The 14264-nt window shown below is 39.8% G+C and overlaps 1 protein-coding gene across 3 annotated transcripts in view; it reads left to right on the top strand.

Moving 5' to 3' along the window:
- Positions 1 to 14264, top strand: part of SEMA3C (semaphorin 3C) — a 187435-nt gene that overhangs the window by 130686 nt on the left and 42485 nt on the right. For all 3 annotated transcript variants that reach the window (XM_017342732.3, XM_008258295.4, XM_070071246.1), the window contains exon 12: positions 5137 to 5359. In XM_017342732.3, the coding sequence (XP_017198221.1) occupies positions 5137 to 5359 (223 nt within the window). The remainder of the gene's footprint in view (positions 1 to 5136; positions 5360 to 14264) is intronic.

Below are 14264 nucleotides of genomic sequence, written 5' to 3'. Positions count from 1 at the left end.
CTTTCTCTGACAGGTTTTATATTCATTTCCTGATCTCTCTCTTCAGTGTCACCCTCTCACTCTCTCCTTCACTCTGGGCTCTATGACCTACAATGCCGCAGGAATTACTCTGACTTTTATTTTCTCATCTCTGAGCTTCTTTACTCATCTTGGCAGCCTACACTTCTCCACTGTTCTCAATTTGTTTCAAACATTGGCTCTTGAATCTGTATGGCCATCGATCCTGATCCAAGTTCTGCTATTTGTTTGAAATTATCTCAAACCATCACTGCGCATCTTCATTGTGATTTTGCTTTGAGTGTGCCCATCTTCCTTATTAGAGTACTTATGTCTAGAAAAAAAGAGGAGCTTCTTGTTCTTGTGACCCCTATTAGCTTTCTGAATAAACCATGTCCCAAGAATGGGCATATGCATTGATATATAAATATGTTTATTTCAAAGACTTGTATGGGTGTGAGGATTAGAAAAACATTCCAGAGAATCAGAAACAGTACATGCTCATGAGTGGCTGAGTGTAAGGAAGAAGTTAGGGAAGGGCAGCCATTGCTAATACTTCCTGTATTACTCATTTTGTCATTGCCTTAAATGAGAGGAGCTACTTGGGAGGGAAGCAGGTTTATTAGGGGTTACTGTTCTGTAGGTGCACAGTCTAAGATCCAGTGGCCCATCAGTTTGGGCATCTGGTGAGGCCAGAGAATGGCAAAAGAAGCATTACATAGTGAGCTAAGAAGCACAGCGCAAGAGAGTGTATGTTCTTTCTCCATGTCCCTCTGTCTCTCTTCATAAAGCTATTGTGACTGGCTCATGGTCTACTCCCTAGCAGCCTAATGCAACCCAATCACTTCCCAAAGGCCCATAATTGGTTCAAGTCTTCACCCTTAATTCATCAGCCATTAACATTAACCCATTAACCATTAACATAAGACTTTGGGAACCAAGCCTCCTATCCATGGGCTTTTGGGCAGTACACAAACTAGAATCCAAATGATAACCCTGTCTTAACATGGTGCTATTATTCTTCCTGGTGTTTCACCTAACACCTTGGTAATCACAACACTTAAAATTTCTTTACTCAAGAAAGAGTACTTATCTCTGCTTGCTAAACAAAACAGTGAAAGAGCAGCAGAAAAACAAGCAGTTAAAGGAGATGGTTAACCAGAATTATTTAATGACTATTTGTAGAGTAAAATTAACCAGCCCGATTAACGGACAAAGGCTTTTCTTTTATGACAGCTGTGAATGTTTGCTTATGTTGAGGGTTCAATACACGCTCTTCACTCTATCACAAGATGAGGGGAAAGTTAATTCCATCTTATTTATACTTGGGAGTTTACACTGAGCAAACTTACCAGTGCAAGCAGTTTACAAAGGGGAATCAATCTTTATTCTTTTCACCATTATCGTCACTCATTCTGTCTTACCTGCAAAGTCTATGCCATAAATCAATGGAAGAATTAGTTAACACTAAAAAACATTCTCTTATAAATTGGAAAGCAGAGTCATACAAGGAGACACTTGTTTCTGAGCAAGAAATTCATTGTGAATATAAAACAGAAATCTCCATTGAGGAATAATTCAATAAACATAAAATCACTGATTTTTATTTGATTTGAGTTACTTATTTAATAACCATTGTTTTGAGCAACTTTAGCATAATTTTTATCTGAATTTCAGTTACCTGGCAATGAAATCCACACACCAGGCACTGATAACTTAATAAGCTTATCCCACCAAACTGTACTAACTGGAATTATAAAAGTCGCCTAGTAATATATGCTAACTTTGGGTCTTTCCAGAACTTGCAAATGAGAGTGCTTGCAAATATTTAAAGAGACATCTCAGCATCACAAGCTATAATTAGTGGTGTTTTATGAAGGCCTGGAACTATTTAAGTTGCCCATGCATTGTTCTTTCCATGTTTTCATTCAGTGAGCAATGTATTTCCCTGTTTCCACTTTGTGTGAAGACTGAGGGTAGAAAACACCCATAATTCTATACTGCACAGAAGTGTGGAACACATCCATCAGCTTAGAACAACCTCAGATTAAATTCTTTGTGCTCATTTGGGTCTTCATTGTGGGCAGTTAACAAACATATATTTAACTTTAATGCTTTTTTTCTTAAAATGCATGAACTTCAGATGAAATCTCATTATAGAATAACGAATAAGGAGGCTTAGCAGAATTAGTCTCATTACCTTTCTTTGTTAACTCATTGAACTGCCCTTTGTGCAATGAAAGAACTATATTTACTTGTCCTGTAAAAAGTAATGCTAATTGGTTAAAGTTAGCCTGAAAGTCGTCCTCACGGTGATGTGATCTAAATGAGTGAGGTCATGTTAATCTGCCTGCTGAGGCCATTTTGCACACGTGGCTGTGGTAACACTGGCCCCAAGACACCATGTTTGTTGGAAAGCTGCAGCAAGGATTTGACCCTGGGGATTGCCATGGTTAGTTTGGTCCCTCAATTTTTTTCACTAAATGGACATTAAAACTTCAGCAGATTTCACTTAATTTAACATTTGTATCTTTTGTTGAAACCTGGCAGCACTAGGCTTATATTTCAGCATAGGGACCTCAAGTTGTCCCCTTTGGAAGAGGAATGACTTCCCAATTAGTCACCGACCTCAACATATGTTTCCATCTAATAATGCTGTGTCTGTCTGTCCTTTGCTGTGGATCAAAAAGCTTACTTTGTCACTTTCCTTTTATCTGCTAACTTTTATTTCTTAAGGTTATATATTTATTTATTTGAAAGAGTTAGAAGGAGAGAGAGAGATTTTCATTGGCTGGTTCACTCTCCAGATGGCTGCAATGGCCAGGAAGCCAGGAGTTTCATCCAGGTCTCTTACATGGGTGGCAGGGGCGCTAACACTTGGGCCATCCTCTGTTGCTTTTCCCAGGCCATTAGCAGGAAACTAGATCAGAAGTAGAGTAGCCAGACACAAACTGGTGCCCATATGGAATGCTGGTATTGCAGGTGGTAATTTAACTCATTGAGCCACAATGCTTGGCCCTTCATTTTTTAAAAAGATTTATTTATTTATTTATTTATCTATTTTTTTATTTGGCACAGTAACAGAGAATGAGATAGAGTAAGATAGATCTTCCATTCACTAATTCATTCCCCACATGACTTCAACGTCCAGGGCTATGCCAGGCCAAACCCAGGAGCCTAGAACTCTGTCTGGGTCTTCCATTGGGTGAGAAGTGCCCAATCACTTGGTCCATCATCTACTGCTTTCCCAGGTACATTAGCAGGGGACTGGAACAGAAGCAGAGCACCTGGGACTTGAACCAGTGCTCATACGGAATACCAGCATTGCAGGTAGTGGCTTAACCCACTGCACCACAATGCTGGCCTGCTGGTAATTAAGTAAAGAATATATGAAAACTAAAACAAGAGTGTTCTTTGTTTCTGAAAGAAGAGATACTGACAGGTATTTCATAGCATTCAATGTTTGCATGTGCTAAAATGTTACACTCATGAGCTTTGCTCATATAACTCAATACTGAGGTCTAATTAGTGGCTGTGTTGGCATTGCAAGACTCAGTAGTTCCCAGGCTACCTTCAGTGTGGCCTCAGGTGCCCCATTATGGGAGCCTTCTCAGATGCCCTTGCCTGGATCCCTTTCAGAGCTATTGGTGCTGTCCAGCTGTCCTCTTTTCAGATCTCATTACTGCTTTCTGTCTTTCCCTTGGGACCTGAGACTCTGAACCTTTCCTCTCCTGGCTAGAATTGAAATTCTGCACTAAAATCACAGGCCAGATATAATGCATAGTGGAATTTATTCATTCAGCTACCTCTTAACAGTTATCTACCATGACCAACTTTGTTATAGCCCTCAAGTGAGCCAGACAGACTCAGCTGCCACCAGCACTAAGCTTACATTCTAGGGGGAGAAGCAGAGGATAAAAATACCAGCAACTAAAATATGCATTGCTATTTGGTAAATCAGGGCAGTGAAGAACACTAGCCAGTTAGGGAGATGGGATGGAGACAGGGAGTGGGAGCTATTGTTATACATAGCATCTCCTTTCAGAAGGTCACATGGGAATCCAGGACTGAAGGAAACATCAGAGAAAGCCATGGGGTAGGGGTCCTGAAAGAGCACTTGGATGGGAAACAGCAGGTGCCAGTATCCCAGAGGGGAGCATGCTTGAGGCTCAGGATCAACCAGAATTACCATGGGAGCTCAGGTTGGGTCACACAGAGGCTTATAGGCCATTCAAAGGTGTTGGGACTGGATCCTACTGGTAACAGATATCAGTGAGTACTTTCTATTTTTTTTTATTTATTTATTTTTTGGCAGGCAGAGTGGACAGTGAGAGAGAGAGACAGAGAGAAAGGTCTTCCTTTGCCATTAGTTCACCCTCCAATGGCCGCCGCAGCTGGCGCACCGTGCTGATCCAATGGCAGGAGCCAGGTGCTTCTCCTGGTCTCCCATGGGGTGCAGGGCCCAAGACTTGGGCCATCCTCCAGTGCACTCCCTGGCCACAGCAGAGAGCTGGCTTGGAAGAGGGGCAACCGGGACAGAATCTGGCGCCCCGACCAGGATTAGAACCTGGTGTGCCAGCGCCGCAAGGCAGAGGATTAGCCTAGTGAGCCACAGTGCCGGCCAACTGAGTCCTTTCAATAGTGAAATCATCAGATCAAACTTCCACATCCAACTGGAGCACCAACTTCTGGGATCCCTCATTTGGGAGGGGAGATGAGCTAGAACAAACCACTTGTACATTACAATTCTGATAATTATAACGTAATTGATGTTAACCAATAGCAGTCCTAGGTTGTATCCAGAAATTTTTTTCTAATGTTATAGTGTTCAGCAGTAAATAAGAAGTAGAAAAGCAGTGCATGTGAAGGGTGGAAGTTTCGTCGTATGCCCAATGGCAATGATCCTCTCTAAACACAAATAGGGCAGGAAAAGTGGACTTGGTTTCATTTAGATGGTCAAATTGCACAATTATATGTTAATTTTCTAAGAGTGTACTGGGTGTAGTCAGATTATTTTCTCCTCAGTGGGTATCAAAACAACTGGAGATTCTACATGTTTTAAAAATAAAGGATTTTTAATTATTACTGAAAGAATGTAATTATTTTACTAATGTTATTACTTTTAAAAACTATTTTTAGTGCCCCGGAGGAGCATTTACCCCAAATTTGCGAACCACCAAGGAGTTTCCAGATGACGTGGTCACATTCATCCGAAACCATCCGCTCATGTACAATTCCATCTACCCCATCCACCGACGGCCTCTGATCGTCCGTATAGGCACAGACTACAAGTACACAAAGATCGCTGTGGATCGAGTCAATGCTGCAGATGGCAGATACCATGTGCTGTTCCTCGGAACAGGTAAGTGTTTGAGCTGAGGCCACCCTTTGAGTGTCGGGTCAAGGGCTGCACTGTAACAATAACAGAGAGAATGGCAAGAACTGTGAAGAACTGAATGATTACTTCTTTAGCTAGTTGAAAGGCAGTGAGAAAGGGAGAGGGGAGGGAGAGAGAGATAGAGATTCACCTTCCATCTACTCACAGAATGGCCACAACTGCTGGGGCTGGGCCAGGATGAAGCCAGGAGCCAGGAACTCCATGCAGGTCTCCCATGAGGGTGGTAGGAATTCAAGTACTTGAGCCAGCTTGGGCTGCTTTCACAGGGAACTGGGATTGGAAGCAAGTAGCCAGGACTGAACCTAGCACTCCAATATAGTATGCAGGTGTTCCACAGAGTGACTTAACCTACTGCACCACAATGCCAGTCTTCAGTATTTACTCCTGTCTGGCCCTTAGCTAAATATTTCTCTCTATGCCTCACGTGCAAATCTGTAAAGTGGAGTTAATAAAGAACACAGGAAGGGGTTGTGAGGGACAAAAGAGCTGAGATACAGAAAGGCATCTAGCATGGTTTCTGGCAAGCAGTATAATGGAATATAAGAATAGTGAGCTGACTTAGGCATGGCAAGACATTCCAAGTGTGCTAAGTTTCTCTCTCAAGGGAAGCCAATTCCATGACTTTGTAATCAATACATGAGGCCACTGTCTAGGGGCAATGATAATGACAAATGCCATGTTAAATACAACATTTGGAAATGGTTTTAATTCGAGTACAGATAGGCTTCTTGAAAGTATTGAATATTAATCTTTTTTTAAATTTATTTTATTTATTTTAAAGAGTTACAGAGAGAGTTAGAGACAGAGAGAGAGGTCTTCCATCTGCTGCTTCACTCCCCAGATAGCTGCAACAGCCAGAGCTATGCCGATCCGAAGCCAGTAGCCAGAAGCTTCTTCTAGGTCTTCCACATGGGTGCAGGGGCCCAAGGATTTGGGCCATCTTCTACTGCTTTCCCAGGCCATAGCAGAGAGCTGGATTGGAAGGAGAGCTGCCAGGACTGGAACCGGCACCCATATGGGATGCAGACGCTTCAGGCCAGAGATTTAACCCACTGCGCCACAGCACCAGCCCCTAAATATTAATCTTTTAATATATCCACAAGTTCCATTCTATCAGTTTACTTTATCAGCAGCTGAATGAAAGTACTCTTGGGTAGAGACCTCCATGCTATGGAAGGTACTAGTCTTGTACGCTCTACAGCAGCAGATCCCGAAGTGTGGTCCTCAGACAACAAGATCTGAATCACTGAGACCTTGTTGGGAATACACATTCTCAGTCCCTGTCGCCATAACCATAGGAGTGAGGCCCAGGTGCTGGCGTGGTCACCAGCCCTTTGAGGATTCTGCTGTATATGGGAGTGTGAAGGAGCACACTAGGAGTAGGAAGCTTTGAGATGCATTGTTGACATCACCGATGCCTCAGAGGTGTGATGCAGTCCCTCCCTTTGTCTTATTGTAACAGCAGAACAACCCCAGGAAGTTTTTAGGCTGTTTTTTCCACTACTTTAGGAAATAGATATAAAGTAAGTTTGTAAAAGTCATTATAGAATTCAGCAGTAGTAGAATATGTATTCTGAATTAAGGCACAAATTGCACTCAGAATCCAACCATTTAAAGTGTGAATTTTTCCTGGCAAAATAAAATTTCCAAAGTCTGCTTTTATTATAAACTTCTTATTCTTCCATATTCTTAAGCTGAAAACATCATAGCTGAGACTTTTATGGTCATAGAACTTCAGCTTCAACTCATCACAGGTTGAAAATCTTCTGAAGTGTTCCACTTGGCATCCTCCTCCCCAAATGCAAGTTTCTGAGTTTACCCTGGGTTTTCTTCTCTTTGCTCCTGACATCTGAGTTAAAATCTTTCCTTCCCAGACTAACGTTCCTCCCTTTGCTCTCGAATTTTGATCTAGCTTGTCATCTCCAGAACCTTTTTTTTTTTTAATCAATTGTATTCTTATTCACTTTATGCTTCCGTTTCACCCTACACTAATCTTTGTTTGTTTGAAGTCTCTTATGCTAGGACATGGAAGTAGATGTCCATCATCCCCTGCTGTTTCCTCTGCTGCATAGCTCATTTTGCCAGAGTCTTGCATGGTCTCATGATAATATCCATTCTTCTGCCCACTGAAATGCCCTGTCCCCTCTTTGCATCAGGCATGTGTCACCTCGGTCCTCTCTTTCCCTAGCCATTGCCTCTTCCTTAGCTGGCTTCCTCCTGCTCAGGAACATGGATGGTCCCCATGCTTCTGTCCATGGTACTCCTCAGTTTGTATATTCTTTGACCATCTCATTCATTCCTTTGACTTCAGTTGTCTAATTCTGTGCAAACAAATCCAAAATGTGGGTCATTAGCCCTTGCCACTTCCTAAGCTCACCATTCACAATTACAATTCATTGTTAGATAACATACATTGTAGGACCCATTAATATTTCAAACACCATGTTTCAAACTCAATTTATCCTTGTCTAAGTCCTCTAACCAGCATTAATCCAGTCCTGCACAATTGTATTCATGACTACACATTTTGCCTAAGGTTCTATACTTCTTTGACACATAATTTCTCTCAAGGCATATCCCGGGGCCTGGTAGCCTCAATAAATATTTGCTGAAATGAATTGAAAATCATGACAATGTCCATTCTGACACATGTAATGGAATGAATTCATAAATGCCTACAAATGTTAATCTTTATTTACGTATAAGCTGTGGTATTAAAAATTAGACTTCATGTAAATGACTCTAAATCTTACTTTTAGCCTCAGCTCAGATCACTCAATGTGAAGTTTACAGTTGGAAAAAATGTTTTTCCTGAAGCTAAGTTGTAATTTAGAGTCACACCTCTCCCTAGTATATCGGATTACTCAAAAATGATGACTGTTTTCCTTTTTTCCTTTGAAGCCTGTCTTGAAGGTGGACTTTGATGTCATGATCGGGTTAGTTTTTCATGAGAATCTACATAAACTATGTAGATTTCATGGATGGAATTTTCAAGCCTTTAAAAACTGTGCAGCAATGCTTATTCAGTAGAAGACCATAAAAAACATGCTTTTGCATAAATACCTCAACTTGTCTTGCCACATAAGTTTCTGGCGTCTTTACAGAGACTTTGTGTGTTGGTATTGAAATGCTTGTGTCATTTGCAAAAATAATATTTAGGCATATGTTTTTAATTGTAGTGGGAAGCTTCACTAATGCTTACTTAGAAAGCCACAGGAGTCCCTTGAGGCTTCCATCCTGATGCCCTGTGACAGTGCCTCTGCAACAGCATCTTTCTGAGTGCATGATTTTTTTTGTATCAGATGCACAACAGTATGAAAGCAGTGACTTCAATGTACCTGAAACTCTAACAACCAAAGTATTATAGAATGTTTCTTTCCACTTGGCTTTTGGATTGCTTGATTATTGTCAAAAATGAACAAAATCGCTCTTTTTTTGCTGAAATGGCTCCTGTGAGAAACACAAGCCACTGTCTTCAGGATTTCTCAGCTCCTGTTATCATGATGTCTGGATTCATCCTTGGTGTTGCCAAATCCCCCAGTGACAGAGAGTCCTTTTGCTACTGTGAATAAATAATGATATGCTCATTACTGTCCCCTTGAGGAAAGTTTTTCCAGTGGCTTCCCTTCTGTGCCATGATGGAAAATCCAGAGCAACTCAGTGAAAACCTTTGTTGTCCGAGAAGATGCAATGGGAAAATTTCTGTGACTGTTCATTGCAATGCAAGTAGGATATCATGTAGTGCAATTCCCTTTGAATTGTCTAAGTGCTTTTGAGTAAACATAACTCTTGTTTATATGCCTACCTGATTTAGAATGACAGAATGACCCTCTTTGTAGGTTCTCTGCAAGTCTGTCTCAACATATGATTCTCAGGAAGGCAAAATCAGGGTCAATGAGAACTTGTTAGAAACAGAAATTCAGGCACTACCTCAAGATTTTATGGATGAGACTCAGTTATCTGTGTTTTAACCAAGCTTCCAGGTGTCTCTAAAGTAGTTGAATGAGCTTAACTCCTGGCTTCTGTTTCACTTAGTCCATTATTGTTACTATATACAACTCTGGGTGAGTTTGAGATGCGAGTCATCTGTTTTTCCACTGACATAAGACTGCCTCCTGTTAATATGTTGCATACTGCCACATACCAAGCAAAACAAGCCAATAAATAAATAAATGAAAAAAAGAAAAAAGGAAAAGGGAAGAATGGAAGAAAGGAAGGGAGGGATTAGCAAAACATAACTTGTGAGGTAAGTCTAGCACACTGCATATTCTATGTAGTACCAAAGCTAAGAATGTTTTACATATTTAAATTGTTGAAAAAATAGAATATTTCCCAATTGGTGAAAATCATAAAATGTTTGGATTTCAGAGTCTATAAATGAGCCCTTATTGGACTGTGACCAGACCCATTATTTCCATTTTGTCTACCATGAAGAACCATCATCCCATGAAGCTTAAAATAAATACATTTTTGACCTATTACAGAAAAAGTTGTGATATACTATTTGATCTCACCTGGAGAATGGTCCATGTGCTGATGAAAATAATGTGTATTCTGCAGCTTCTGGATGGAATGTTCTGTAGATGTCTGTTAAGTCTATTTGGTTTTGAGTTTTTCTTTGTTGTGCTGGTGAGCTTGTGGAGAAAAAGGAACCCTTCACACTGGTGGTGAGAATGTACATTAGTATAGTCATTATGAAAAGAACTATGGAGGATCCATACAAAACTGAAAATAGAGCTACCATGGGATCCAGCCGTGTCACTATGTGGCATATATCCAAAGGAAATGAAATCGATATGTCAAAGACACATTGACATTTCCATGGTTTTTGCAGTGTATTCACAATTGCCAAGAAATGGAAATAACCTAAGTGTCCATCAACTGATGGATGAATAAAGAAAATATGATACATATGCACAATGGAGTACTATTCAGTCTTAAGAAAGGAGAAACCCTGTCATATGCAGTAACAGATAGAATTACAGGATATCACATTAAGTGTAGCAAGTCAGACACAGAAAGGCAAATACTGTGTGATCTGACTCATGCATGGAATCTAAAAATAAATACCACAGAAGTTCAGAGTAGAATGGTGATTAACAAGATCTGGGGAGAGTATAGGGGTGAGAGGATGGGGAAAGGTTAATAAACAGGGACTAAGTTATAGATTGGGCAGTTCTGGCATTCTATTGCACAGTAGGGTGACTATAGATAATGATAATGTACTGCACATTTCAAGAGAAAAGAACCAATTTTGAATATTTTTCACCACATCAAAATAATAAATGTTCATGGGTATGTATATGCTTACCTAATTTTAAAATTATACAATGTATATACATGCATTAAAATATCACATGGTACCCCATAAATATGTATAATTTTGTGTGTTGAGTAAAAAAGAAAAAAAGCTTTGCTGACCCATTTTGAATGATAAATGCAGAATTTTAGAGAAAAGGATTTCCTAAAGAAACTATTTTCTAATGCACACGTATAATACAGGAATTCATAATGTGGCTCAATATAAATGATTCTTCTTTTCTCTGGAGTAAAACATCTTGATATTTAATTAAAACAACTGGAAACTAACCTTAATGATTTTTCCACTCATTCCTGCTACTCTCTTCTCTTAAAAAAGCAAAATTGCAGGTTGAAATGATATATTTTAAGAAATAAACACTTTGTTATATTCTATAATACTTGTTAATTTTTTTCCTTTGTGTTTTGGCATTAGGGCGGTGCATATTTTTATGTTTCTCCCTTCCTTTTTTTATTCTTTAGCAGGGGCTGTAAAACAGCAGGCAAGGGCTCTCATAGGATTAACGTTTCTATTTTAACTTTACCACCTACTATTTGCATGCGTGCAGGCCCTGTGTTCAAAGCTGGCTGTGTTACACAGTCAAAAGATTTTTGCCTGCTTGTGCTTCTGGAGTTACAAAAATATGTGAGTGTCTGGGTCAGGTTTGAACACAGTCGGTCATTTTTTTATGTTAGCACCGTAGATGAATCAGAATGACATGTGTTTTTAAATGAAAAAAATGACAGTGTTCTTGTGAATGGGTATTAGAGGTTTAGAGTGATTTAATGCTATTATGAGTCTTTCACATAGGGTCAGTTTGTGTGGTATTCTGCCGAAATCCTCATGGGGCCTATACTATTTCACTCTTCTTGCTAGCTTCTGTGTTATGTGGTGTGTACTAAGTTGGAATGCTGGCTCCATTGAGTCTTTTGAAACAGGGGAGTTTTCATGTGTGTGCCATACATGTGACAGAAGCCTGCAGATTCTTGCCTTGAGGCATTAGAGGCTAGCCAGCTTCAGAGTATCTCACCAGTGCTGGCAGTTGCATCTCTTGGAATGGTTCCCCTAAGGAACTGCAGGGCCAGGAATTTTGGGTTTATACAGGACTTCTTAAAATACTCCAAGTAAAATTGGATAGCAGGAGTAGTGCATTTGAGTTCAGGAAAGACACTTGGAGGCTGCACCAGAATGTCACTCTAATGATGGAGTTCAGATTTCTCCTTTGCTTATGAGTAAGGAACAAATCTTTTTGTAAGCTACTGCTTTGTATTAAAACTGTGGGTCATTGTTTTTCTTTTTTTTTTTTTTTTTTTTTTTTTTTTTTTTTTTTTTTTTTTTTTTTTTTTTTATCTTTTATTTAATGAATATAAATTTCCAAAGTACGACTCATGGGTTACAATGGCTTCCCCCCCCATACCGTCCCTCCCACCAACAACCCTCCCCTTTCCCACTCCCTCTCCCCTTCCATTCACATCAAGATTGATTTTCGATTATCTTAATATACAGAAGATCAGCTTAGTATACCTTAAGTAAGTATTTCAACAGTTTGCTCCCACACAGAAACATAAAGTGAAAAATAATAGATGATTTTTTTTAAAATGATGATGAAATCAGATCAGACCTATTGTCATGTTTAATCCCAGTGAGAGTCAAGTTGGGAATTGAAAATTTCTTTTTTTTTTTTTTTTTTTTTTTTTTACAGAAGATCAGTTTAGTGTACATTAAGTAAAGATTTCAGTCGTTTGCACCCCCATAGAAACACAAAGTGAAATATACTGTTTGAGTACTCGTTATAGCATTAAGCCTCAGTGTACAGCACGTTAAGGACCGAGATCCTACATGAGGAGTAAGTGCACAGTGACTCCTGTTGTTGACTTTACCAATTGACACTCCTGTTTATGGCATCAGTAATCTAAAACAGAGTCTGGACACTCCTAGGAATTTGTCATGGATTCTACAGGGATTTTCACAGCAGGAAGTACTATTAGAACAGAGTGGAAGAAAGGGTGAATTGATGGTAGAAAAATGATGAGTTATGGTGTCATGTGTATGATCCTATAGAAAAGAGGGATATATGAAAAAGGAAAAAAAAATGGAAAATAATTTATATAACTATTGCTCATCCAATGGCAAATGTTGCAATTAAATTTTACCATGACAATTTATTAAAAAATATATAGCTAATTGATGGAAAAATATTTTAGAAAGCAGATTTTTTTTCCCCTCTTTAAACTGCTCTTTAGAGATCTGTTCTTTTAAGAATAGTATCTGGGCTGGTGTGGTAATACAGTGAGTTAATCCACCATTTCCAATGCCAGCATCTCAAATCTGAGCAATGGTTCACGGCCTGTCTGCTTTGCTTCCAACCCAGCTCCCTGCTAATGCACCTGGGAAGGCAAGGAATGTTGGCTCAACTACCTGTCTCCCATCCAAGTAGGAGTCAGGGATCGAGTTACCGGATCCTGGGTCTTTTTATCTCTTTTTCTTACTCTTGCCTTTCAAATAAATAAAATAAATTATTGAAAAACAATTTAAAATCTCATGTAATGACTATATAAACTAAGTGGCTAACTGATGGATTTATTCACTATTCTACTTGTTATGCAAGAAGTATACTTTGTTAGGCCTCTGACATACTTTGTTATTATTATAATGACACTAATTAAATGCAATTTCCGTGCTCACCTCTTGCCAGGTGTTTATATGAAATATCTCACCCATCCTCAGAGTCCCCAGGAGGAAGTCTTTTTTTTTTTTTTTTTTTTTGACAGGCAGAGTGGACAGTGAGAGAAAGAGAGACAGAGAGAAAGGTCTTCCTTTTTGCCGTTGGTTAACCCTCCAATGGCCTCCACAGCCGGCGTGCTACGGCGGGCGCATCGCGCTGATCTGAAGTCAGGAGCCAGGTGCTTCTCCTGATCTCCCATGCGGGTGCAGGGCCCAAGTACTTGGGCCATCCTCCACTGCACTCCCAGGCCACAGTAGAGAGCTGGACTGGAAGAGGAGCAACCGGGACAGAATCCGGCGCCCCAATGGGGACTAGAACCTGGTGTGCCTGCGCTGCAAGGCGGAGGATTAGCCTAGTGAGCTGTGGCGCCGGCCATGGAGGAAGTCTAAAACGTACACTCCAGGAAGGAAAGGTCTCAGTCTGATTCATTCATTGCTAGATCCAGTGCATCACTCAGACTAGCCACTCAGTTATTATTTGAATGAATGAATGATTTGTACTCATTCTCCTTCCTTGTGTTTAAACCAGATCACAGATAAGTTTAAGCACATAGATATTTAGTGTAGGACACACCTAGAATCTGAACCCACACTGCATGATTTCACATCTCAATGTTTATCCTCTTCTCATCCCTGATTTGCCAGTATCACTTTATATCTTTTCTTTCATGAAGTTAATTATATTTACATTTTCTCATCTTACTATGAATTGAAAGTTCTACTAATATACAAGAGAGGTCTTCAAAAGATTCACTGAAAACTATGGGGACTTCAAAATAAATGTATCTTTTACTTCCATTTTTCCATGAACATTTTGAAGGACCCCTGTATGTCAAAATGATAATG

The sequence above is a fragment of the Oryctolagus cuniculus genome, chromosome 3 (genome assembly GCF_964237555.1).
Source record: "Oryctolagus cuniculus chromosome 3, mOryCun1.1, whole genome shotgun sequence".
In the NCBI taxonomy this organism is placed as follows: Eukaryota; Metazoa; Chordata; class Mammalia; order Lagomorpha; family Leporidae; genus Oryctolagus; species Oryctolagus cuniculus.
The sequence above is the reverse complement of the archived record's forward strand: the minus strand, read 5'-3'. Positions and strand labels throughout refer to the sequence as shown.